Below are 27,522 nucleotides of genomic sequence, written 5' to 3' on the forward strand. Positions count from 1 at the left end.
CAGCTTCAGCAAGCAATATATTCATTTACTCATTGAATATTTCACCCCTATAGAGAAAGAACTAACTGAAAAAGCTGATGAAATACATACTGAAATGCTAAGATGATTTAAAGGGGAAACACATCTTAAAAAACTAGAGAGCATGTTTCTACAAGTGTTAGCGTTTAGTGAAAGACTACAACAACTAAAGCATAAGAAACTCATGAGGGATTATCGCGATTTCATGTCCGGCCAGATTTTTGTCTGGCCGTGGGTGAACACTGTAAACCAACCTGACTCTTATGCAGAGAAAACCAAACGTATAGCTACATCTAATGCCAACACTGATATTGCCACTCAAGACATTTCTACTTTAATTACAACAGCACCACCTCTGGGAAGTAGTTCTCAGAGTTGTACACCCAGTAATGAACAGAGCTTACAACCAATAGGAATAGATGTCTGCAACACTCCGCCTCCGAATCAGGAGGCTCTATTAACTTCCATATCCAATGGAGCGAGACCAAAGTTATCTACGGCCATGACAGCACAAGGTTTTTTACCTCTACCAGTCCGTTATTGGCAGGAGAACAGAATGAGGTCAAACAGCAGAGGCAGAAGGAAACGCAAATTTTTGGGAGAAACCACGGAGGAGTGGAGGAGACAGCGTTGATTAACGAACTGGTATTCAATCTATCTAGCCAATGCCTTACGGCTAGTGAACACAGCGTGCTAAATAGAGGACTCTCCTTCATACCATGACAAAGCAGTAAGTTAACTGAACTTTTAGTAGATCTACGCATTTTTACGCGAACTTTGTCATTGAAATTACTATTTAAAGATGAGACAATAGACAAAGATTTAAATACTGAAATGCACTTTAAGAAAAAGAGCGCATTCATACCTGAAGTGCTCCCTAATGTACAATGCTTTATAAAGAAATGTGAAAATGATTTTTATAAATACATTTCAGATATGAGTAAAGGAAAAAGACATGAAAAAGTATTTTACAACTTAAATTCTGAAGAATTTCAAGCTTTACAGAACTTGTCCAGGAATGAATTATTAACTATAAGACCAGCTGACAAAGGCGGAGGCATTGTGGTTCTGGACACTTTATTTTATGATGAATTGATGCTTAGCATGCTAAGTGACACTGATAAATATTGTAAGATTGATATTAATGGATTATCTAAGACCATTAATACTGTACATGATATGCTATATGACTTACTTATGTGTAGATTGATTTCTAAACAACTGTATGACTATTTCTTAATTGAAGCGCCCAATGTTCCTAACATAAAAGGTCTTCCAAAAATACATAAAATGGAATTCCCCCCACCTATGCGACCTATTGTAGTGGGGGAAAAATGGGTGACTGAATATATATCGAAATTTGTTGAATGTAAATTAGGTCCTGTTGTCAGGAGAATACCCACCATCTTAAATAACACTTACTCATTATTAGATGATATACAACGAGTAGCGACTCAGCTAGATGATAGCTTGAATTTAATCTTGGTATCCCTAGATGTCAAAAACCTGTTCACAGTGATACCTAATGACTATGGAGTTGAGGCGGTGAGAGATGTTTTATTAGAGGAGAAATCATTGAATAGTGACATGCAATATTTGACATGTACATTACTGACTCTAGTTTTAGAGAATAATATATTTATGTTTAAAGATAAAGATAACTTATATATGCAGACATGGGGTGTTGCAATGGGTACCCCATGCGCAAATTCTTATGCCAACATTGTCATGCACTATTGGGAATCTAAGCACCTATTTAACAGCCACTATATGGAGAATATAATTTTATACAGATGTTTTGTAGATGATATTTTAATATTTTGGAAGGGTGAACAGTCAATATTAAATGAACTGGTGGAATATTTAGAATCAACGACAGACTTTCTGAGATTCACCATAGAAGTCTCCCATGAGAAGATTGATTTTCTTGATATAACTATACTGAAAGATGTCAATAACAAACTCAACACGCAACTATATAGGAAACCCTGTTGGAAGAATGCAATTCTGAATCACACTAGTATGCACCCTCGATTTATATTCCCCAATATAGTACAGAATCAGAGAGCTAGAATCACTAGGTTATGCACTGATGAACATGAGAGAAATAAACAATTCGCATTATTGGATAAGTTATTAATAGATAGGGGATATCCACACAGCCTCTTAAATAGATCTAATAATGAAACCAATGGTAAAGTAAGAAATAAACAGCACTATCCTAAAGGTACACAGCATATTCTTGAACAACATCTTAATGAAGCTACGCTAGCATTTACATTGAGCTATTCGAATGATATACACAGCATCACTAAAATTATAAAAGAGAATTGGGATATCCTCTTAATGGAAAATAGTGTTAAAGATTTAGTAGGATCTATTCCTCACTTCAGATATAAGAACAAGAAGAATCTGAAGAGGTGGCTGTGTAAAGATAGAATGATTAAGAATCCTAATGTAACTAGAAGAATTGGGAATGTTGACTGTAAGAAGGGCACTTGGCCATGTGGGAGGTGCAATATGTGTAAATATATTAATACAGGGAATGAATTCACATCACCATTTTTGAAATATACACACAGGTTTCTGACAAGTGCTACGTGCAATACCACCAATTTAATATACCTAGCTAACTGTGAGAAATGCCAAGCATTTTATGTGGGTCTTACTTCTAGAAGACTTAGAGACCGCATTTACAACCATATATATGACATCAGGAAGATGAATTCTACAAATGCTTTAGCAAAACACATTAGCACCAATCAAGATCACCATTTTAAGTTTAGAGTGCTACAAATAGTTGAACCTTTAGCTAAGGGGGGAGATAAAATGAATATACTAGCTAAAATAGAGCTAGACTGGATATTTAAATTACGAGCACATATAGAACCTGGACTAAATATTAATACCAGTATAAAACCGATATTGGCGGCACGGAGATAATTAAGAAGAAAATACAAATAACAAGACTAGTTATTTATTTATTTATTTATTTATATATTTAATTATTGAATGCTATATAGTTTTATAATTTATATGTTAATAACATCTTATATTTATTCTGATGAAATAGTCATATCATGTTTGATATTCAATATATATTGCTATTTTTATACTCTTTTATTGTTGAACACATATGTATAGATAGGGGGTTTTGCAGTAACATTTAGATAGTTATTGGATAAATACCTTCCTGAGAATATATGTAGTTTATTTATATATATATTGCACTAGTTCCACATGTGAAAATGAAATAAAATAGGACCCTTGCTCATTAACAAATATATTAAATATACCTAATATGTCACTCATTACACTTTATAGTACACTCTATAGTATATTTTGTAGTATATCTCTACACAGTATAATATCTATATGGTCATATATCAGTCTTTACAATCTTACATTTATATCCTTATTCTATGTTGTTTTAGCAGAATAGTTTTTATCTATGTCACAGTTTGTTATATACAGCATTAGTAATCTAATAAGGAATACAAATAGACACTGAAGACAACAAGATATAATTAGCTGTGATCGTTTATATTAATTGTATCTATTTTATTTTATTTATACTATAGTATTATATAATTTATGAGGTTTTAGAACATGAAATTTATTGACACTCATATATATTTTTATAGCAACAATGTCTTGTATGTAATGTTGTAAGATATTATTATAGTAACGCTATTCCATATTCATAGGCTAAGCAAAGACAATTTTTATAGCTGTCGCTTTAAATGAGGAAACCAATGTTTAATTATTTAATCACCTAACTACTAGCAGACGAGAATATTGCTTAATTGATCAATGAAATGATTGAATAGAATATATAAGCTGAAGGTTTTCATTTGAATAATGTAACCTGATGAAGCATACTCGGTGTATGTGAAAGCGCTTGTTCGTTTTACTTTGTGGTGAATAAAAGAACTGTTTTACTTCGTGGTGGATTCCGTGGTTTTCATTTAGAATCTTTCGTACCTATTCTGCTGGAATCCTTTAGATGGTAACTAGCTTGTGCTTATTTAAGTGTGGAATATCCTTTAATAAATCCATGTTGCTACATATCAGGGTCATCCAGTGTTTTTCTCTAATCTAAGGATAACAAGTCAACAATGCTCAAAACATTTTCCCATGACAAATGTAATGCTAACAGGTCTGATGACATGAACATCATTCACATCAGCATGTAGTGATAAACATCTTGTTGTGTTCAAAAGTCCCACAGCATAGCAGGTGATGCTCTGTATTCAAGCCATGTCTCCAAGGCCTGGATGAAAACCCACACATTGTCAAAACTAGGCTAAAATAACTCCTCCTGAAGTCTTGGCAATGCAGCTGATATATCCATGCTTTCCCTATATCCAATTACTGTAAATATTAACATTTTTTGTTCCCCATAGGAAACAGAAATTTTTTTTGGTTCCTTGGAACTTTAAGTTTCTTGTATAATGGAATTTGGAATGACAAATTGATAAATATAAACGAAATAACCACAAAAAGGTAGTGTTATGCTGAACTATAAACCTTTATCAAACAAAACTTATAAACACTTCAAAACAAATGGAAGATTATCTAAATAACATTTAACACTTTTGTATTTGAACTTGAGCGTAAGCTGCTTAAATTAAAATCTTTGTAACTTGATAAGTTTTATTTGGAACATTATCTCAAATTAAAACAAGTTCCATTGGGCTTAAGTTTGTATACATTTCCTAATGGAATTAATGATTATGACAAAATTTGCAAAGATCTTGCAATATTGTTCAACAATGCTGGGCTGGATTTGCTCAAATTGCTTTTTAGTCACAATGCTAATAATAAGAAGGAGATATTAGGAACCATTCCTCATTTGATCAATTGTCAATTTCTGTATGAAGATATTACAGCTAGAAGTTCAAAGAAGTGGTGACAGTTGTTAGTAAAAAAAGGGATAAGTTAGTTCATGATGGCACAGCTTATAAAAACAGCACACTTGCTTTGTTTCAAAAGGAGCTGTCTCCAATGATTTCAGTAAGAAAAAGGGCCTGAAACCTAAATCCTCCAGTGCTGAATCCACAGGTTCTTGTACATCAAATAACGAATTTCAACAGCTTTATTTAATGAAGCAGATTTATCTCACTTCCATAAACATGGCCCAGAATTGCTAGTTCTTCTGGACAGATCAATGATGATAGTAACTGAATCACTATCAGTTTTACTGATCTATCCTGAAACAACTTGTTTTTTTATTTAGGAACTTAAGCCAAGGTGATTCCATACTCTTAGTATCCCAAGCAACAGCAGTCTGGATCCAAGACAAGAAGGAAGAACAAATTGCAAACTAGGGGGCCAAGGATGTCAGAATAAATCGGTAACTGTCTCATTTTTAAATAAGCACATTTAATTTAACTGAATATCATATTAATGGTGTAAACAAAGTTTTGTCTTTTATTCCAGTTCACAGAACTAGTTTAGTGAATTATTTTGTAGATTCAAAATTATTTGTCAGGAAATTAAACTTACAATACATTATTTGGAATGTTTCATATTTCATTCCTCATAATTGCTTGGTTATTACAAAGAACACTTTTGATACAGTGCTATTTAATACTTTTAAAAACCTTTAGGGATGCTTGTGAGAAAGATGTCAGAAATTAGTTGCACAGTAAATGTAAAATTAAATGGTTTAACATTACTGCCCAAGACAGAAAAGTATTAAGTGCACTATATAACAATTTTACACATATTTTGAAAGCCGATTAGGGAAGTGATACAGTAGTCATAGATAATGATTTAATACTAGGAAGGTGCTTGAACTTTTATGACATGTAAATTGTTATAGGAAAGTATCTAAGTGTTTTGTGCTAGACAGTTATAGAAGGATTATTGTTTACCAGATCTGTAAAATCTGAGTTATCTTGATTTTAATTTACTTGAGTTTTAACTGATGAACCTACATTAGGGTGGCTCTTTTACGTTCCTAAAATTCATAAGGATAGATTAGATCTGCCTTTTTGACCTATTGTGGCTGTAGATTACATCAAAACTGACCCTATTTCTATCTATTTGGATTTTTTATTGAACCCTATTTTTTTATTTAAAAGATTTGTGGGTTTGTTTAGATTTGTTAAACAATTATGGTTTTAGACATTTTGAGACCTTTCATGTTATTGTGGACAAACAAGCCTTGTATACATCTGTTGTTGAAGACGTTGGTATTGAATTTGTAAAATTTCCTAAGTGTTTTCACCAAGTTAGACAATGGAGATATCAACAAAATTTGTTTGCTGCTTGACTTACTATTTTTTTTTTCATTTTTCAGGATCATTTTTTTCATGAATTGAAAGGTGTGACAATAAGTGTCAGGATGGCACCATTTTTTGCCAGTTTGGTTTTAAGTTGGCGGGACTACAGTTTTCTGGTTAAAAATCTTTTTTAGGTTTGCTTCATTTTATAGGCATTACATTGATGTTCGGATGATTTTCAGTTATTGTTAAATGACAGTCAGAGTACTGAGGGTTTATTTCTTTTACTTTGGGTAGTTATATTGAACTAATTTTTTTTAGATTTAGAAATCACCGCTGATAAAATTAATTCTTGTTTTCATAAAGCATCTATAGAAAGAAGACATTTGTAAATAACTATTTGCATAGTACAAGTCAACATCTGACCTTCGTGAAGTACAACAGCATTAGGGATCAGTTCATTTGACTAAGTACATTAGTTAGCAATATTGACAAGCGTGCTGCCGAAGTATTAATTCTACAACAGATGTTCATGAACAGAGGTTATTTAAATGATAAAATCAATAAAATTATTTCTGAAGGAAAGAACAACAGGAGGTCAAAATTTTCACCTTCTTATGAGCTGTTACATACCAAATGTGTATAGTTACACTAATGAGTGTTTTAAAATGTTTTCCATTACCTATTAGTTTTGAATTTGTTAGTATTAAAGTTACTTTAGCTGTTAATTGGAAAATCATTACTGGCAACAGTGATCTAGTTAAGGCAGTATGCCCTTGTCTACAGTTTGCTTATAAAAGAACTTGGAATATAAAAAGCTTTTTGGAAAGAGGCACTACATTTAAGCATGGTTTAAAATTTGGACCATTAGGTACTTATCTTTGAACTGCAAATCATGAAGGTTTATTAATATTGGAGAGAGTATTATTTTGAAACACACATAGTATTATTTTGAAATAACCAGTTCTGATAGATACATTTGTAATACCTAGCACATTGTTTACCTTCTACTTGTTCATATGAGAGCTTCTACATGGATAGAACCTCTAGGATAGTAGACTCTCACAAAGAATGAGTTAGCAAAAGTTAGCTATAAAAAACAAAGATGAATACAACGCTTTTGGCAAAACATTCATTGTTCTGTAAAAATTTCAAAACATGTATTTTTTTGTTATTAATCATATCAATGCCATTTCTTTTAAGGGGCATCAACACTATGCTTCAAGTCAAGAAAGTTAAATGGTAATTAGCCTTAGTAGCTGACATAATGTTAGGTCTGAATTAAAGTATTAATATTAATTGTATGCTGAAAATGGAAATATGTGAATGGTTTTACTTTGACGTATTTGAACTGTCCTGTGCATATTTTTAAGTTTTATATGTGATTTGTTAAATTTAAAAAAGTTTTTTTTTTTACTTTTTTTAAGGAAATGTCTCAGCTGTTCAGTCATGTGACTATGATCACATTATTCATCATTGTTATTGTTTTGCTGCTGATGGATGGACTGAATGAAGGACTGAGGGCTCACTGGATACCTGTCCTACTGCTCTGCACCTCCTCCTTCAACCCTCTGTGACCAGAACTTAAAGCTTCTTAAAGCCAGGTACAGTGACGTTGTCTTCTCTGCTTATCCTGGAATAACATTTATTGCACATCTCTTCTTCCTGCTGTTATGTCTATTATCACAACTTGCTGCTCAGATCCTTCTCACTGCAGCCAATTTCTTCACTTTAATTTTACAGTTTTTATGTTAGTTGCAGGCCTGCCCACTGGATGCCACTTCAGTTTCCTGAATTTTTCACTTGCCTTACTCAGTCCAAGCCTCATCTCCTTTCCTCAGGCATCCTAGTGGGACCCATTGATATTCAGTTAAATTACACATTCTTGTCTGAGTCACACACGTAAGAGCCAATAACCAATTATTGATGTTTCTTCTTTGTTCAATTATTCAAGAATTCTATGATTAACATTTTGTTTTTTATAGACCAAACAAAATGCTATTTGGAAAACAAAAGCACCCAAACAACTATTTCCACAGGATTCAAAACTCCTTCCACACCAGTGTTGAGGTTCATCTCCCATATCTCCTTATTTAAATATACTAACTTCAAACCTGCATAATAGTGGTGATACATGAACAATGAGAATTACAGTGTATAGCAGTCTTGTGCAAATACTGGCTGTGCTGTGCAATACTAAGATATCTGGAGGATTTCTATATTAGCCATTCAGCAAATGTACAAACCATGGATGACTACAGCTGTGTACATATAGATTTTTTTGTATGATAAAGGTATCTTTCTAACTATCCATCTAAAAAGTATTCATCAAAAAAGGATCACTAAAAAGGAAGCCAGATGAGGGGCAGAGCTGGTTTGAGAAAGAGAGAGAGACTGAGGGAGACCACTGATTATCAATAGGATCCAGGGAACTGACAGCGGATAGTTAGTCTAAAGTGGCTTTAAAACTGACAGACAGGACAGTCTAGCATATGACACATGGTGTTATTACATTTCACAAGTAGATAACATGCCTTCCTACAAATTCATCACACAGGCTGTTTCTTTCCAACCCCAGTCTGCTATTACTTAGTATGTAAGTATTATTAAATAAAACATTTTGTATATTATTTCACAAGAAACGATCTCCATTCAGTGGTAGCTTGATGGCTGATAAATAGTACATCATGCAGTTTATTTCAGCTCATAATATTTGTAAAAAATAAAGTGAAACTGCAAGGCTGTGCTTACATAATAAAACAAATAAACTTTAAACTAAGAATAATTCAGTCACTGCAGATATATACACTGTCAAAATGTTGATATTCCAGAATAGGTTCCTACAAAGTTATTAGGCGTGCAATCTGGAGGCCATTGAGGAGCCCAGTCCAGCTTTCCTATTGCTCCAGAGCACTATCTAGTTAAGTGACTTGCTCAGAGTCACAGAGTATGCCAATGAAGGCTGAGGGAATTAAACCCTGGACTACAGGAAACATTTTGTTAATAACACATAGCCTCAGTCCTCTGAGTGTAATAGTGTTTCTAGAAATATAAAGTTAGTAGAATAACAACAATCTTTATGTACTGTAACTATGATGTACTGTTCAATGCTAAGCTTCTCTGAGAAGTATAGTTCATACTGCAGACAGGCAGGAATGTGAATAATTGGATGAGCACAGAAAAAAAAATGAATTACCTACCATATTCAGACATTGTGTAACATTGTATTTTGAATGTGTTGAAGGACTGCTGCCTTAATATACACTTGCCAGCCACCTCACACATTCTGTAATTTGTATTATTTCACTGTCACATAATTTTAATGGCATTTTTAACCACAACTGATATAGTTTAGCACTGGTAAAGACCAACATTCAGCATTGACAAATGCTTATTGATTTATTGAAATACACTATATATTTATTATACCATTATGAATGTTGGCTTTTAGCTATATCTCTAACAGCACCAACATGTTGAGATTTAAGGCTGGTAGCCAGATTTGAAATATTGCAATCCTGTTGCGAATGTTTCTTGCATTAAGATGTGCCAGGATTATGTCAGTAGTCTGAATACTGACACCTGTACCCTTGTGGTATTTTGCTGTGCTTTCCTTTCTGGGATGAGACTGCTTTAGGTTCATAGGTTCATACTAGGCTATCTGCCCTGGGGCAATTATAAGCCTAGCCCGATTTTGTTTGGCATACGCCACCCCTTGATTTGAGTATACTGTGCCCTTTTTACAGTTTAGTTTACTGTGCCTCTGTCTAATAGTGACACAGAAGTAATCCCCGGAACAAACCTACGATCCCCCATCCACTCATCAAGATTCTTCTTGAAGAGATTCAATGAGGTGCTCTGCCTAACATGAATTGGAATTCTATTCCAGAGCGAAGGGAGCCTCTGGGTTATGAATCTGTCCCTCCAGCAAGTCCTATTTATTTCTGTGCTGAGGTTCAAGTCCCTCGAGCGTGTGGCTCTAAGGGATTTAGATTTACTGAGATGGAGCATGTCCATTAATTCTGGATTGGACAAAGCTTTATATGTCAGGCATAGATCGCCTCGAAGTAGGCGGTATGCAACTGAGTAGAGCTGGAGTTTTTTTAACCGAGCAGCATATGGCATCTGTTTGAGTCCCTTGATCCTCTTGGTGAGGTACTTTTGGGGTCTTTCTAATTGCTGCAGGTGTCGGGTAAGGTACATCCCAAAAGGGGCATTGTATTCTATGATGGGCCTGATGAGGGATGAATAAAGGGGCACGATTACCTCTCTTGATCTAGATGTGAATCCTTTCATGATGAGGTGGGCCATGTAGAAGGTCTTTCTAACCACTTTGGCAATGTGGTTGTCAAAGGAGAGATTGCTATCAACTTGGGTCCCCAGATCCCTAATTACTTACTCTGTATTTAATGGTTTACTGCCTATGTGGTATTTTGTGGGCACATTGTTTTTGCCAAAGGGTATGACTATACACTTTTTGGCATTTAGCTTTAGACCATGGCTCTGGCACCAGTTATCCGTCTCTGTGAGACCTTTTTGAAGGATGTTTGTGTCAGCTGGAGAGTCAGTTATGGCCGCCCAGTTTGCAGTCATCTGCGAACTTGGTAAGCCATAGTCCTCCCACGTTGGCCTGTACCTCGGAAAAGTATATACCGAACAAGAGCGGTCCCAGGACAAAACCTTGTGGGACACCACTTGTGACTGGTTTCGAGTCTGACATGGCTCCAGTAACTCTCACTCTGTGGGTTCTATCTTTGAGCCAGTTTGCGACCCATCTTGTGACATAGGGGTTTATATTTAAGCTGGATAGCTTATCTATGATGCCCGCATGGGGTATTGTGTCAAATGCCTTTGCTAGGTCTAGATAGGCTGTGTGGACTATCTTCCCTTCATCTATGGCTTTGGTGACTGTTTCAAAGAAGTCAACCAGGTTCAAAAGGCAAGATCTGTCCTTGACGAAGCCAAATTGGATAGGATCTAGTGTCTGTAGGTCCCCGATGTCTTTGTTTATGAGCTCCATGATGATCCTCTCCATAGCCTTGCAGACTAAGCTAGTCAGGCTTATGGGGCGATAGTTTCCAGGGTCCGTGGAGGCTCCACCTTTGTGGAGTGGGACCACTGTTGCTGTACACCATTCTGTGGGCACATATCCTGTAGTGAGGCTGAGATTGTACAGCTGTTTTATTTGAGGGATTAGTTCTTCTTGGAGTTCATGTAGGACGCAACCCAGGACGCCATCTAGTCCCATGGAAGCAGTGTTTTTTGCTTTGGAGAGGGCAGCCTTCACCTGAGCATCAGAGATGTTTGGGAGGCAGCCCCCTGCTGGGATAGACACTTGCTCTTTTGGGGGGGGTGGAGAAGTTTGCACTGAACCTGTCTGCCAGGATATTGGCGATGTCTGTGGGTTCAGTGTATTTTTTGTCGTTTAGAATCAACTCAGAACAAGTCTGGGAGTTGTATCCCAGGTTCCTAACATAACTGAAAAAAGCCTTATGATTATCTGTAGTGTCCTGTGCAATTTTTCTCTCAAAGCTGGCCTTGGAGGATTTTATGAGGGATCATAATTTTTTGCTAGCACTGATCAGAGATGCCTTCCCTATTAGGGATTTTGCTCTATCATGTAGTATCTTCCTCCTTCTGTTGTACAGTCTATTTATGGCTGGGGTCCACCAGACTGGATGCCTGCCTTTGGATGATTGGGTCTTGGTTTTGTTTGGGATATCTTGATCCATGCATTCCTGGAGATGTCCGTAGAATGCGTTTATATAGGATTCTGCAGTTTGGGCCGTAGTTTCCACTGGCCCTGGGGCCTTGAAAGATTTCACTTCGGTTTTGAGAAGTGAGAAGTTCGCTTTTGAGAAGTTTTTCACTGTGGTTTTCTGGGCTGGGGGTGGGGTAGGGATGTGGATATCCAGTGAAATTAATTTATGGTCTGATCTTACCAATGAAGGATATACTTCTGGTATGGAGCATAGAGTCCTCATGTTGGTAATGATCAGGTCTAGTATGTTATCCCCTCTTGTGGGAGTGGTGACTAGTTGTTCCATAGCATTTGAGTTTATAATTTCCAGGAACCTTTGGGTTAATGTGCTGGGGCTTGAGTAGTGCTCCCAGTCTATGTTTGGGTAGTTGAAGTCACCCAATATAATGGTGTTCGGAGAGATCTTCATGTTCTCCAATGTTTTCAGGAAAGCAGACTGGGATTCCTGACTTTGAGAGGGTGGTCTGTAGGATGCTATAAACTGAAAAGCAGTCTTGTCCACTGTTAGTTGCACATGGATGGTCTCCAATACTTCATGCAATGCCAATAACCTGGAGGTGTGGATATCCTTGATAAATATGGAAACTCCCCCTCCTTTTGTGGTTCGGTCTGGGTTTTGGGGCCGAAAAGCATGATACGAGGTATAACCTGGTAGTGCTGGGGTGCTCTCTGGAGCCTTGAACCAGGTTTCTGTCACTGCACAGATATCGATGTTCTCCATACTGAGGAGAGCTTTGAGTTCGTGCATCATGAGGTTAAGACTTCTGGCATTTAGCAGCATTACCCTTAGTTTCTTGTACCTTGTGCTATCTATGGAGGTGGGTTTGACTTTTGAGCCTTGCCTAAAAAAGGCACTATGGGGGTGGCCAAAGCCTTTGCCAGTATCTGAAAGCCCAGTGGTGACAGGTGCAAGCCGTCCCTAGCGAAGCAACGTGGCTTGTCGAGCATGTCATCCCAGGCTGATAGACACTGGATCCCCTTTGAATGACACCAAAATTTTAGCCAATTGTTAAAATCGATCATTTTGTCTTTGTACTGTGGCATCATTCTAGGTGAGGGTAAGATGCTGCTCAAGGTCAGGGTCATACCGGCCTGGGCTACATGATCAGAGAGCTGCTCTATGTCTCTTTTCATGTAGTCCAGGGAGGTACATCTCAGGTCATTCACACCAGCATGTACAATGACTGAGTCATATTTGTATTTGCTTTGGCGTGACCTGAGTGCTTGTGTTATGTGGCGGATCCTAGTGCCCGACAGGCAACTCACTGTGACCTTCTCCTTGTTCAGCCTGGTGAGTGGGACGTCAGTGTGTCTGACAATAGAGTCACCTATTACAAGAGTATTGGGTGCGTTATTCAGCCTTAAGGGCTGTGGCTGCTTGGCACACTGACTTTGTGGGCTATGTGTTGTGCGTGTTTTGTTTTGGGGTGCTGTTTGCTTGGATGTCTGCTTTGGAGGTCTCTGTTGCTTAGGTAGATTTTTATTTAGAGCCTCTGAGTATGTTTTAGGGTATTTATATGTTTGATTCGCTGATGTGGTCGGACTATGTGATACTGGAATTGTGTTGTGTGAGGTTACCTTCTCCTCCTGACTGGTTATACCAGTTTTGAGATGAGAGAGCTCAGCCTCCAGTTTGGCTATATGGTTGCATCTCTCACATATATTTGAACCTGTTTGGAGGAGGAGAGGGTTGTCCGTGTACATGAGACAGTTGTAACATTGCATCAAAATTCCCAGATTCACCAGCTGGGCTGGAGAGGAAACCTTTGACTGACCTTTGGACATGCTAGAGTAATATAGGGAACTGAATTAAGACAGTCCAATAGGGGACAAGGTAATCGTAGAGAGTATAAGAGTAAGTAGTGCTTATGGTTTAATAGTGCTAACTTGTAAGATTACTTATTTGGACCAGTGAAGGGCCTTAGGATGAGAATATGGTGTTTAATTTGGGAGATAGAGCAGTTCTAAGGGAAAAAGTGAAGAGCAGACTTTGTGGAGCCAGGAATAGTTTAAACCCAATTAGGCGGTGCTGCCCGTTATTGCGCTATGCACAAAAACGCTCAAAACCGCGCAAAAGAGGGTTTTAAGAGAGGAAGCTCAAGGAGTTTGGAATTGACCCAAAATGGCCAATAAAACTACAGTTTCAAGGCAGTAACCACTCCCACAGGGGCAGGCAGGCTGCTCACTGTTTATCACTTCCACTGATGAACAGAGAGACTTCCCTTTAGCCCAAGCAAAAAATGGCCTCCAAGAAACTTACAAACAGTTCAGAACAGCAAGCCTGTAACTGAACTTGTTTAAATCTCAGAAAAGTGGGAAAAAAAGTAAGATTTTTTTGTTTTTTTTAAAGATAGGTTCACAAGTATCAACAAGTTATAACAGTGCAGTAAATGACCCCACACTTGAGTGCTAGGCCACAGACAGATAAAATGCAAGTTTTAAGAAAAAAACGATTTTAAAAATAAGTGCAAACAGGAAATTCAGTAAACAGCTGTAGGTTGTGTTCTAAATACAGTTACCAATGCAGAAATCAAGTTTAACAAGCCAGAAAATGCTCAAAGTAGGCGGCTATGCAGAAAAACTTAGCAAAATAATCTGAAGAAAGTACTTAAAATCTCAAAAGTGGCTCCTTTCTTCTCTCAGCGTTTTCTACCCTTGGTGGGTGCTTCACCGACAGCCAACAAGTCTGAAAAGACGCCAAAACTACGAGGCAATCACAAGAACATACTAATCTGATGATGGAAGCGTGTATTATTTTCTCTATAAAATGTTTTGTGTATGACATAGAAGACACCGAAGCAGGCACCTCTTTGCCCAAATCATGCACACATTGATTAGTGATTTTATGATTTATGATTTTATGATCATTACTCCCAGCAGCATGGTAATGGATTGCTGTGGTATCAGCCTTGTCAGATAACAGTAACAGTACTTATACTTTACAGGGTTAACTTATAGGCCCTCCTTTATATTAAGATATGCTACGTACCAATGCTGTGAATTGTACTTTGAACAGACTGTGAGTTATTTGTGATTTGTGGTCAGAAGCTGTGAGGTCTGTGATACAGTGACAAACCAAAACGCTGAACATATTTACATTTTTAGGTATACTCACTGAAGACATCCTGTTTGAGACATTGCTGATTCTATGTACTGTTTCAGGGCCTGTCTGAATTCCTCAAGTTCGTCTTCTTGCACAGACATCTGACGTTGAACTATCAGAATATGCTACATATACACATAAAATGAAAGAAATAAGTTATGCCAGAATCAACAGTTAATAGAAAGTTGAATTATATTATTTTTATGGAGCAATGTCATTTTTTAAGCAAAACACTCTAGATATTAAGATAAATAAATATGTATTTTCTCTTTTTTTGTATATAACCCTTTCAGCAAATGTACATTCATTGAATGACTGCAGCTATGTACATATCAATTTGTATGATAAAAACTTTTCTTCTCCAACCACTGGTTATGTTCTTGTACTAACCCTGCCTAGCTGTTATTCTCTAATCTATCTGCTACCCACATAACCTATTTTTTCCTTTTCTACTTTAAATCTTTAAGTACCCAATCTATACTCAAATCTTCAATCTTAATTTCTATCTCAGTCACTACGTAGTACTACTTACCAAGCACAAAACCTACCAGATACTGTACTTATATTTCTCTTTGTATACTATGTTAAACTGAAGATGTATTACTCTATATTAATGCCATCTCCTAATCATTAGCATCATATGTTTATATATTTTTAGTGTATTTCTGTTTTTAGATGTATTTTGTGTGTTACTTTTAGTATAGTTTTTAGTATGTTTTAGTTTTGGAGCTTTTCTCCCCGGGCCTCCACTGAAAATGGACATGTATCCAGTTGGACTAGCCCGGTCAACAAATGTAAAATAAAATAAAATAAATAAAAATAAATGATAAATATATTTATCTGTCTGTCTGTCTATCTATCTATCTATCTATCTATCTATCTATCTATCTATCTATCTATCTAAAGGTACTGATCCCATTTATTTGGTGATAAAAATTATGGAAAATACTACCCAGATAGACACATGCACTCATAATCAAATATGTGGTAAAATCAGATATGCTACATTTCCTTAGTTTAGTTTTATAACTTGGGGACAAATTATATAATATATTTAAATATTTACATTTCATTTTACCAAAAGAAAGCATTCATTTACAGCCATATATATATGGTGAATAATGCCTGAATGATTTTATCAACTCTATTAATGTAATATTAATGGGTGTACATTTGAAGAACGAAAGTTCACTACTTCGAACTTCAAAAGTATACCCACAATAACATGAAAGTGCACTTTCACAAACCTGCTAGACCGAACGGGCAAGCAGTCACGGACCTTAGGGTTAGGGCACGGGTTAGGGTAAGGGGATAGTTAGTAGGGCTATCCCCTTACTTTGACCTGTGCCCTAACCCTAAGGTCTGTGACTATCGCACCACAGTGGAGGACATAGCCCGTTTTTTAATGTCCTGCATTGTGGTGTGGTAGGTTCGGTCTAGTGAGCTTAAGTGAAACTGCACTTTCTCTTAAGTGTGGATGTACTTTCCCATTTCGAAAAAGTGAATTTTCATTGTAGGAAAGTACATCCAATATTAATACATATGAAATTACCGGAAATACAGGAAATTACCATCCCATCAGCTTGACAAGCCTGATCTGCAAAGCTATGGAGAGGATCATAATGGAACTCATAAATAAAGACATAGGGGACCTGCAGACTTTGGATCCAACCCAGTTTGGCTTTGTCAAAGGCAGATCATGCCTTTTAAACTTGGTTGACTTTTTCGAAACAGTCACCAAGGCCATTGATGAGGGAAAGGCAGTCCACACAGCCTACCTCGACCTGGCAAAGGCCTTCGACACAATACCCCACTCAGGTATCATTGAAAAACTCATCAGCTTAAATGTAAACCCATACGTCACAAGATGGGTTGCAAACTGGCTAAGTGACAGAACCCACAGGGTCAGAGTTGCTGGCGCCATGTCAGACTCCAAGCCTGTCACAAGTGGTGTCCCACAGGGCTCAGTCCTGGGCCCACTCTTGTTCGGCATCTACTTTTCAGAAGTACAAACAAACACAGTAGGGTTATGGCTGACAAAATTTGCAGATGACTGCAAACTGGGCGCCATAGCCGAGAACACATCAGACACAGATATCCTTCAGAAGGGTCTCATAGAAACGGATGACTGGTGCCAGAGCCATGGCCTGAGGTTGAACGCCAAGAAATGCATAGTCATTCCCTTCGGGAAAAACAAGGTTACCCCTAGCTACCATATAGGTGGCAATCCACTGAGCACAGAAGAGGTTATCAGGGATCTGGGGACCCAGGTTGACAGTAACCTTTCGTTTGACACTCACGTTGCCAAAGTAGTTAGAAAGACCTTCTACATTGCCCACCTGATCATGAAGGGATTCACATCTAGATCAAGGGAGGTCATCGTCCCCCTGTACTCATCACTCATCAGACCAATGATTGAGTACAATGCCCCATTCGGGATGTATCTGACCCGACACCTGCAGCAGCTGGAAAGGCCCCAAAAGTTCCTCACCAAAAGGATAAAGGGTCTCAAAAATATGTCTTATGCTGCCCGACTGAAGGAACTCCAGCTCTATTCAGTCGCTTACCGTCTGCTCAGAGGTGACCTGTGCCTGACATACAAGGCCATGTCCAACCCAGAATTGATGAACATGCTTCACCTCAAAAAATCTAGATCCCTCAGAACTACAAGGGCGGGAGACTTAAACCTTGACACGGTTATTAATAGGACGTGCTGGAGGGACAGATTCATCACCCAGAGACTCCCTATGCTGTGGAACAAAATCCCGGTACATGTGAGGCAGAGCACCTCACTGGCCTTGTTCAAGAGAAATCTTGACCAATGGATGGGAGATCGCAGATATACCCCAGGGATTACCTCAGTGTCACTGCTTGACAGAGGCACAGCAAAATAATGGGCATAGTATCCTTCAAACTAAAGGGGTGGTGAAAGCCACAACACTCTGGGCTAGGCTTATAAATGCCCTTGGGCAGATAGCCTAGTATGAACCTATGAACCTATGAATATTAAACAGTAAAAATACATTTTATGCTCCTTCTGTCACTATTTGGCAGTTCAAGACAGAACTTTCAATCCAAAGTAAGTGTTCAATTATGGAATTATTGTTAATCTCAGCTCATATAGGCTCATAGGAGATTACTAGGCTAATGGCTCTGGGGCCCTTACAAGCCTAGCCAAGAGTTTATCCCCAGAAAAGAAACCACAATCAGCACTTGTAGCCCCTGTCAGTGAGGGACACAAGTGGAACCCCTGGGACAAATTTGTGGTTGTCCATCCACTCACCAAGGTTGCGCTTGAAGAGAGTCAGCTACGTACTTTGCTTGACATGTATGGGGAGTCTATTCCAGAGATGGAGCAGCCTGTGGGAGATAAACCTGTCTCTCCAGCAGGTTTTGTTAATGTCACATATTAGATTTAAGCTTTTCAATTGGGTACTACGTGAGGAGTTAGACTTATGGATATGAAGCATCTCTAGTAGAGCAGGGTCTGTGATTGCCTTGCAGGTGAGACACAGGTTACCTCTGAGCAATCTGTATGATACAGAGTAGAGTGACAGTGATTTGAGCCTGTCCACATAGGACAGGTGTTGGAGGCCATGGATTCTCTTTGTAAGGTATTTCTGTGGTTTTTCCAGTTGGTGCAGGTGTTTGGAGAAGTACATACCAAACATGGCATTGTACTCAACTATTGGACTAATGAGGGAGGAGTACAGAAAGGTAATAACCTCCTTTTTTTTTGAATGCAATCTCTTTACTTATGAGATGAACCAAGTAAAAGGCTTTTCTGACCACTGCCGCTACATGATGGTCAAATGTGAGATTGTTGTCAACTTGTGTACTCAGGTTTCTCACTACAGGTTGTGTGCTTAGGGGGTTGCCACTAATGTGGTAATCAATAGGGGCCATGTTTTTGCCAATGGTATGATAATACATTTTTTTGGATTTAACCTAAGGCCATGACTTTGGCACCAGTCATTTGTTGCTGTGAGGCCTTCTTGAAGTATGTTAACATCATTTGGGGAGTCAATGACAGCACCCAACTTACAGTCGTCCACAAACTTGGTCAGCCACAGGCCTTTTGTCTTTGCCTGGACCTCTGAGAAGTAGATGCCAAACAATAGGGGTCCCAGGACAGATCCCTGGGGGACACCATTAGGGACAGGTCTGCTATCAGAGGTAGTGGCACCTATTTTGACCTTGTGGGTCCTATCAGTGAGCCAGGTGGCCACCCACCTAATGAGATAGGGATTTACACCAAGTTTTGTTAGCTTTTTGATGATGTCAAAGGCTTTGGCCAAGCCAAGGTAAGCTGTGTGTACTGACTTTCTCTTATCCAGTGCCTTGGTGGCAGTCTCAAAAAAGTCAACCAGGTTGCCTTGCAGATCTGCCCTTGACGAATCCGAACTGGGTGGGTTCAAGTGCTTGGAGATAGCCTATGTCCTTGTTTATTAGGCCCATAATAATATGCTCCATGGCCTTACAGATCAGACTTGTCAAGCTAATGGGGCGATAGTTACTGGGGTCAGTAGTGACACCACATTTTGTGCAAAGGGATGACTATGGCAGCTCTCCCCTCTGCTGGAATGAATCCTGTGCTTAGGCTGTGGTTGAATAGGGTGCTCAATGATGAGGCTACTTCTTGATGGAGATGTTGCAGATTACAGCCTGGGATACTATCAGGTCCCATGGAAGCTGTGTTTTTTGCCTTGGATAGGGCCTTTAACACTTAGTCTACGGAGATGTGAGGTGCAGGGCAAGTATTGAGGATGTCAAATGGGCCTTTGGGGGGAACAGGGGGTGAAGTTTGTTCTGAACCTATCTGCTAGCAGGTTGGCTAAGTCAACAGGATCATTGTAAGTGGCACCATTAAGAACTAATTTGGAACAAACCTGGGCTTTGCCATGGAGGTTTCTGACGTAACTGAAAAAGGCTTTGTGGTTAGCCTTTGTTTCGGAGGCTAGTTTTTGATTCATAATTGGTTTTGGAGGTTTTCACTAGTTATCTAATTTGCTTGTGAGGTTAAGGAGTGAGTTTTTCCAGTTGGGAATTTGTGCCTTTTTACCCTTGGATAACAGCTTCTTCCTTTTGTTGTAAAGCCTGTTGATAGAGGATGTCCACCATATAGGTTTGTGTTTCCTTGAGAAGCAGGCTTTAGTTCTGTTGGCTATGGCTGAGTCCATCCATGCAGTTCTACAGGTGCTTGTATACTGCACTGGCACACTGCTCAGCATATTTGTCTGCATCCTCTGAGGGGGTCGGTGGTGTGAAGCTACTGATACCCTCCCTTAGAAGGTTGCAGTCAATTTTTGAGAAGTTTTTTAGCCTGCTTATGGCTGGGGTGATAGACACTTCAAATGAGACAGACCGATGGTCTGATCTCACCAGCAAAGAACTTACTATGGGGGTGGTGCAGCAGTCACCCATGTTGGTGAGAATCAAGTCTGGAATGCTATCCCCCCTTGTGGGGGATGAGACAAGCTGGTCTAGTGCATTCGAATTTATGAAATCAAGGAATCATTGGGTGAGTGCATTAGAGCAGGAATACTTCTCCCAGTTTATAGTGGGGTAGTTGAAGTCACCAAGGATCAGGGTATTAGGGGGTACCTTGTTGGACTCAAGTAGATCCAGGTAGAAGGAGTGGGTGTCCTGAGTCATGGAGGGAGGTCTATAGCTGGCTATAACTTGGATGGGTGTCTTTCTAATTGTCAATTGTACCTGGAGGAGGTCTTGTGCATCATGCCTAGACGTGTGCTTGTCTTTAATGAAAATAGAAACTCCACCACCCTTAGTCTTCCCGACCTCATTTTGGGGTCAGAATGTGTGGAATGAGGTATAGCCTGGTAAGGCAGGGGTGCTCTCAACAGCCTTGAGCCAAGTTCATGACTGCACAGATGTTAGCATCTTCCAGTGTCAAGAGAGCCTCCAGTGAGTACATTTTCGGGTTAAGGCGTTAAGCAGCATGACCTTCAATTTTCTTTTTGACAGCTCTTTTATGTTGGAAGATTTGGCTAGAGCTAGGGTCATACCTGCCTGGGACACATACTCTGACCTGGGACACATACCTGCCTGGGACACATACTCTGACAGCTCAATCATGTCTCTCTTCATATAGTCCAAGGAGGTACATCTCAAGACATTCACACCAACACGAACAATGACAGAGTCATACTTGTACTTGTTGTGGTTAGACTTAAGTGAGTGCATGATGTGGCAGATTCTGACACCTGACAGACAACTGACCATGATCTTCTCCTTGTCAAGCCTGGTGAGGGGTACATCAGTGTGTCTCACAACTGAATTGTCAATGACTAGTATGTTTGGTTTAATGTTGTGCTTTATGGGCTGTATGAGCTTATTGTTATGCCTTATGGGCTGTGTTTGTGAGACACTGGTGTGTTGTCTGCTGTCTGTGATGTGTTTGGTGTTGTGTGTGGAATGTCTGTGAGTGTGTTTTGGAGGTCTCTGCTGTTTAGGTAAGTTTTTATTGAGGACCTCTGTATATGTGGGTGTGTGCTGTGTTTGGATATGTGGTGTGGGTGGTGTGGTGTTTGTGCCTGCGATCTCCTCTTTGACAGAGGTACTGATTGAGGCTCGAGAGAGCATGGATTCCAGTTTACCAATATGGAGGCATCTCTCACAAGTAGAAGAATTATGTGCTAGGAGAAGAGGGTTGTCAGTGAACATGAGGCAGTTGCTACACTGTCTCAGTATGCCCATGTCGACCAAGCTGGCAGGAGAAACTGATGGAAATTGTCCAGACATAGTGTTCTGAAACATGGGTGGACTTGGGGAGAGAGGGTTTTGATAAGGGTTTGTCCACAACAGTGTAGACCACAAAAACCTGGTTAAATGTAAAATAACTGGCCTGAAGCCCAAGTACTAAAACCAAAACTAAGAGGGTTAGAATAACAGACAAATTTAATCAGGCTACTAACAAGCAGTAATAAATACAGCAGAATATAAACACTTCAACACTTATAAGTAAGGAGGAAGAACACAATAAATAAATAAATGAATAAAGTGTACTTTTTTTTTTTGTGGATAGGGAAGGAACAGAAGATAATTCAAGATTAAGAAACTAAGGTAGTTGGCCTTCCCAAATGCTCTCTCTGTACAAAGTAGAATGAGCTGATGAGATGGAACTAGGAGGAGTGTCCAAAATCAAAGAAGCAAGGGGGTAGTCCTACCCAATAATCACCCTGTACTCAGTACAGTAAGCAAATGAGATGGACTGCGAGGAGTGTCCAAAATCAAATTTACAGCAGGGGTGGGAGATTCCAAAGCCACCAAATTTAAGAACACACCAACACTAGGGTAGGGGGGTGGGAAAAACGCAGATACTAAGAAAAGCAATCTCAAGCAAATTAATAAATGCAGCACAGCTTTGTTCACTAAAACAAAACGCAGACACCAAGAAAAGCAATCTCAAGCAAATTAATAAATGCAGCACAGTTTTGTTAACTAAAACAAAACGCAGACACCAAGAAAAGCAATCGCAAGCAAATTAATAAATGCAGCACAGTTTAACTAAAACAAAATGCAGACACCAAAAAAGCAATCTCAAGCAAATTAATAAATGCAGCAAAGTTTTGTTGACTATCACTGGTAACAGATTAAGTGCCAAAAATATATACTAATAGGCTTTCTGTATCCAGATGTCTATTGAATCAGTCATAGCTAGGCCACAAAGAGCAACTAAGATACTGATACTGTCTCACAGAATTGTAACTCCTTATATAGTAGCATCTGGAACAAACTTCTTAAATGTCTTAGCATGTAATGATAGCCATCCTGTGTCAGCTTGCAATCACCATAATAACTTTTTTCATTACACTGTTTTCCAGTGCCATAAAGTCAGTCTTAGCCTTCCTCAGGTAATCAGGATAGCATCTCTGGGGCTCCATAATAAGTTTTGATATGGAGGAGCAAAATGATCTATACTGCAGTTTTGATCATGATTCATTGTTTTAATAATTTTCTTAAATGTTTTCATAGACCTTTTTGTTAACACATTTGTGGCTGGATTATGGGGAACAGTTATGTCATGTTTTTGTTAGTATTTATAGTGACTTTTCCCCAAATTTGATGCAAAGGGTTAGGGACCATTGGTGTATTTTGGAACAAGACAGATCTTTACCAAGAATAATACCCACAGTGATTTTTTATCATATTAATGCAGAAAGAATTTAAATTGCGTGTTGCACACCATTATTTGTAGCACCATTGCCACAGGCAAATTGCCTGTACTTTCATTTTCTCTCATTGGAAGATTTCTTAACATGTAAAGAACTTATACAGATAAGTTATTAAGTGGGACAATTTTTGGTTTAATAAACATTTTTTTATGTGACTTGAAATAAGTCTTTCATAGGTAGTTACTAGGCATGTAGTCCAGGAGACAACGGAGAAGCCTTGCCCAATTTATCAAATTATGTCAGAGCACTTTCTGATTACATGACTTGCTCAAGATTACACAGTAGGCAAATGAAGGAGATGGGACTCAAACCCTGTAACAAGGATACAGCTTGTTATCAGTTCATAGCCTTAGTCCTCTGCAGAAACTGCTAACTGTATATGTTGTTAGTTGAGGCTGCAGTGAAGTGGAATGTAACATAGGTCAAACACAGAGGAAACCTGAAAAAAAGAAAAATATCAGAATAGTGGAACACCTCAGCCAAGTGAAATGAGGAAACACATTGGTTAAGTGATTGTGAGGGTAGGACAAATTCATTTATTGCCAGTTTTTAGCTGCACTAGATTTCATTAAACTAGGATATCTGAAAACTTTACTTTTAACACCGGAAGCTAAGATGATTTTAAAATGCCATTCTTTACAGCTCCAAGATTTAAATGCAAACCTCGGTTGTTATGTTTTAATGTAATGAAATGTGCATACTTAGATGTATAACATGTTTATTTTTTGGTTTCATTTTGTTAAGCCTATGAGCTGTCACACTGAATTTTATTTGCTTCTTCACGTTAACTGGTGGAGTCTAACTGGTGATTAGTACTTGTTATGTTCACTTTACTGTTCCTGACCGCCTTCAGAAGGGAAACTGTTGAGGAACCAAGAGTGTTTTCACTGGACTGATAATAAAGAAGAGGTGGCTGTACTCAGCATTTTAATTTGTTGTTTTGTTGCTTTTATCTTCACTGTTTACTAGAAATGTTTAATATCATTTTGTTTCATCAACATTTTGAATCTTTTAGCCATGAACTGCGGTACTGTGGTGTAATGTCACAGATGAGCATGTCATGCAAGACATTTCTTGCAATTAATACCGTAAGAATCATCAAAGAAATATGTGGTGAATCTAAAGAAAAAAATCTGTCCATTTGAATTCAGGATCAACGTACATAAGAAAAACAGAATTCTTGGTTAGTCCTGTGAAGCACACTGTAGATACAATGTAATGGCAATGACAGACATTTCCAAAGATGATTGCAGAGGCACACTTTGAACTATTTGATATCCATTACAAGTTGTAGCTAAATCTTTAATTTATCCAACCTGACAACTATATGAACCTACAGTTATGGGATTTATTTTTTTAAGGTTCCCAAGTACTATTCTGTGTCAGTATGTAATATTCTAGTGCTATCTTGGAAGGAATTAGCATTCTGGAACCAAACATTACAGTTTCCTGATCTGCATATGTTTGGATTTTCCTAGCTGCAAATGGAGACTCTGTGGTGGTTCTTTATTACTCCTGGATATGACCTCAGCTGTGATATGTTCTGAGGCTGAAGTGTCTTTAGGACAACTGGACAACTTCTATCTTGTTTTGCATCTTATATAATATAACCTTGTTATCACATATCTACAGCAGGAAGCTTTCTCCTTGAAAATCTTAAAATAACACACATTTATCTTTTTAGTTCAAAGTTCTTACTCCTTTAGCCAGATTGCTTCTGTATGCCATCACTAGTTAGTGTCACTATACAAAATAATGACATTTTCTTTAGTTAATCATTTGTATGAAAAATGTCTTTCTGTATAGAATGAAGTCACTTCATTTATGCAGAAAAAAAACCCACTTGTCACTCATATTCCATTTAGATCACTGGTTCTCAGACTGTCACATTAAACCTCCTCAAACTATTGCAAAATCCTTGAGTCTACCTTTGATAACATAAAGCACTTTGGGCCATGCCAAGCAGCCCCCCTCCTCCAACACGCACTTGAAATAACCAAGGTTTTTACAGCCAGATATGCATACTCTTTGAATGTCATCTTTCTGCATTTAGCCTGTCACATAAAGCTAATAAAAAATATTTGGTTTAATATACATTATTTTCCGACCTGCCTGGGCCTCTTCTGAAATAGACTCCGGTCTTCCTAGGGAACTTTGACCTCACTATTTGAGAAACATTTAATTAGACAAATTGCTTGCATATAAAACTAAATATAAATTATCAGCTTTCTAAGTACTAAGCAGCCTTCTGTTATGCGAAATTTCAAATTTCATGTCTGTATGTATACAATTTATGTGTATATCATTCAAAATATAATTATCAATCCGCTTTTATTGAAAATCATCTTACATTTATATGCATCATCTATGTGAAAATGTGTCTCACTACAAACAACAAAGGTAAACTTTAACATTGTTTTCTGCAGAGACACTCCATCTTGCAATATTCTCAGTTGTTGTGGGGGTTTTGCTGTCTCTTCCCGTTATCTGTTTATTCAATCTCCAAGGTTGCACCATCTCAGAGAAAGGAAAAACAAATAGAGATTCTGTAATACAGAGCTGTAAAACGTCTAAGTTAAAATAAAAAAAGAACAAACAAAACTGCTATTTCCACTTTGCTGAAATCTGTATTCAAAGAAGTATTTTTGTTGAAATACATTAAATGAATTATATTTCAGTAAGTTAAACTAGAGCTGTCAGATATTTGTACAAGAGTTTTTCTATCACTGTATCAACATTCATCTACATCTCTGTTTATCTGTCTGTAGTCTGTACATATATTTTGACACTCTCTCTCTCTCTCTCTCTCTCTATATATATATATATATATATATATATAAAGCTATTTATGACATATAATGAAATCTGGAATAGTGCAAATCTCTGTGACATCCCCACACTGGGCCAGTAATCAAGGAGCCTGAATCCACACCACTGGTACTGGACAGGGACATTCACTTGAACAAAAATGGATACACCCAGTATTTTCAGATGTAGCTCTCTGCGTCAAGCACAATTTCCCTTAAAAGCACACAGGGAACACACTCAGTCCAGGGGCTGTTTTTTTCTTTTTCTCTCTCCAAATCCCCAGTAAGACTCCCACTGGCACAGCTGTAGGGTTCAGTCCTCAGCTGAGTGTCCAAGCCAAGTCCTCCAGCACCCTCTCTTTGTAACCAATGCTTCATGTCCCTGCTCCAAGCAGCTGACGCACACACTCTTTGAGATGTGATTTTCACACACACACACACACACACACACACACACACACACACACACACACACACACACACACACACACAACCTAGATAAAGGCTGACACAGATTTACTAGCTATGCCCCCTTCTGCCCAGACTATAAGGTAGTTACACAGCCACCAGACACTCCAAAGCCAGCTGCTCTAAGGCTATTACAAAGGTACCCAATTATACTGAGTGAAATTAATATTAATACAAATGGTAGTGTTTGGCCAATGAGGTAAGTCTTTCTGGAGTGGCCTAGCTGCCACCAAATATATATATAAGTACTCTCAGAGATTAAAATATTCTCTAAAAGAGCAGCAATAAAAAGTTTAAATATATTTAATAATAAATAATAAAAGAACATGAAAATACTGAACATCTATGTACAATAAGCACCAGAGTTTCAGTCACAGGAAATATTAAAATAATACAGATGAATAGATTCACACAGATACAGAAAAACAGTACTTAACTAATCTCACTATATTTTCCTGACTGATCTAAAGAATTGCTATTCCCTGGTCACTTAGTAGAGCAAGGCAAGATGAATTATGTGAGGGGTCCTTCCTTGCTGGGTTCCAAGAACAGAGTGCAATGATACTTCAGTCCCACCTAGTGTTAAAATATAATTTTTACTGATGGATTACAGAATGACATCACATACATCTGATTATCTGCCTTCTGGTCCCCATGCCACCCCCCTTGGCTAGAAGCTGTCAGGATTTAGCACATATGTGGCAATAATACACACACAGAGCCTTGCTAAGATCTGTTGCTGCTCCCGGAAGTCATAGAACAATTTCAAACTTCTACCCTTCCAGAGCAGCAATTATTTCATTGCTAAATACAATACAGAAGGCTTCCTAGTGCTTGTTTTCCCAGACATTTTCTCTCTGACTGCAATCAGAAATGTAATATACAATCTTTAAGGCCTAAACTAAGCAATTTAATTTCTTACTATTTTTCAAAGTTAACT

At 38.2% G+C, this 27,522-nt stretch overlaps 1 protein-coding gene across 1 annotated transcript in view; it reads right to left on the reverse strand.

Moving 5' to 3' along the window:
* Positions 1–27,522, reverse strand: part of NECAB1 (N-terminal EF-hand calcium binding protein 1) — a 2,535,085-nt gene that overhangs the window by 97,342 nt on the left and 2,410,221 nt on the right. Inside the window, exon 10 of the mRNA XM_044065383.1 lies at positions 15,125–15,237. Coding sequence (XP_043921318.1) covers positions 15,125–15,237 — 113 coding nt within the window. The remainder of the gene's footprint in view (positions 1–15,124; positions 15,238–27,522) is intronic.

Source organism: Protopterus annectens, chromosome 3.part0 (genome assembly GCF_019279795.1).
Source record: "Protopterus annectens isolate FY-2018-M chromosome 3.part0, PAN1.0, whole genome shotgun sequence".
Lineage (NCBI taxonomy): Eukaryota > Metazoa > Chordata > Ceratodontiformes > Protopteridae > Protopterus > Protopterus annectens.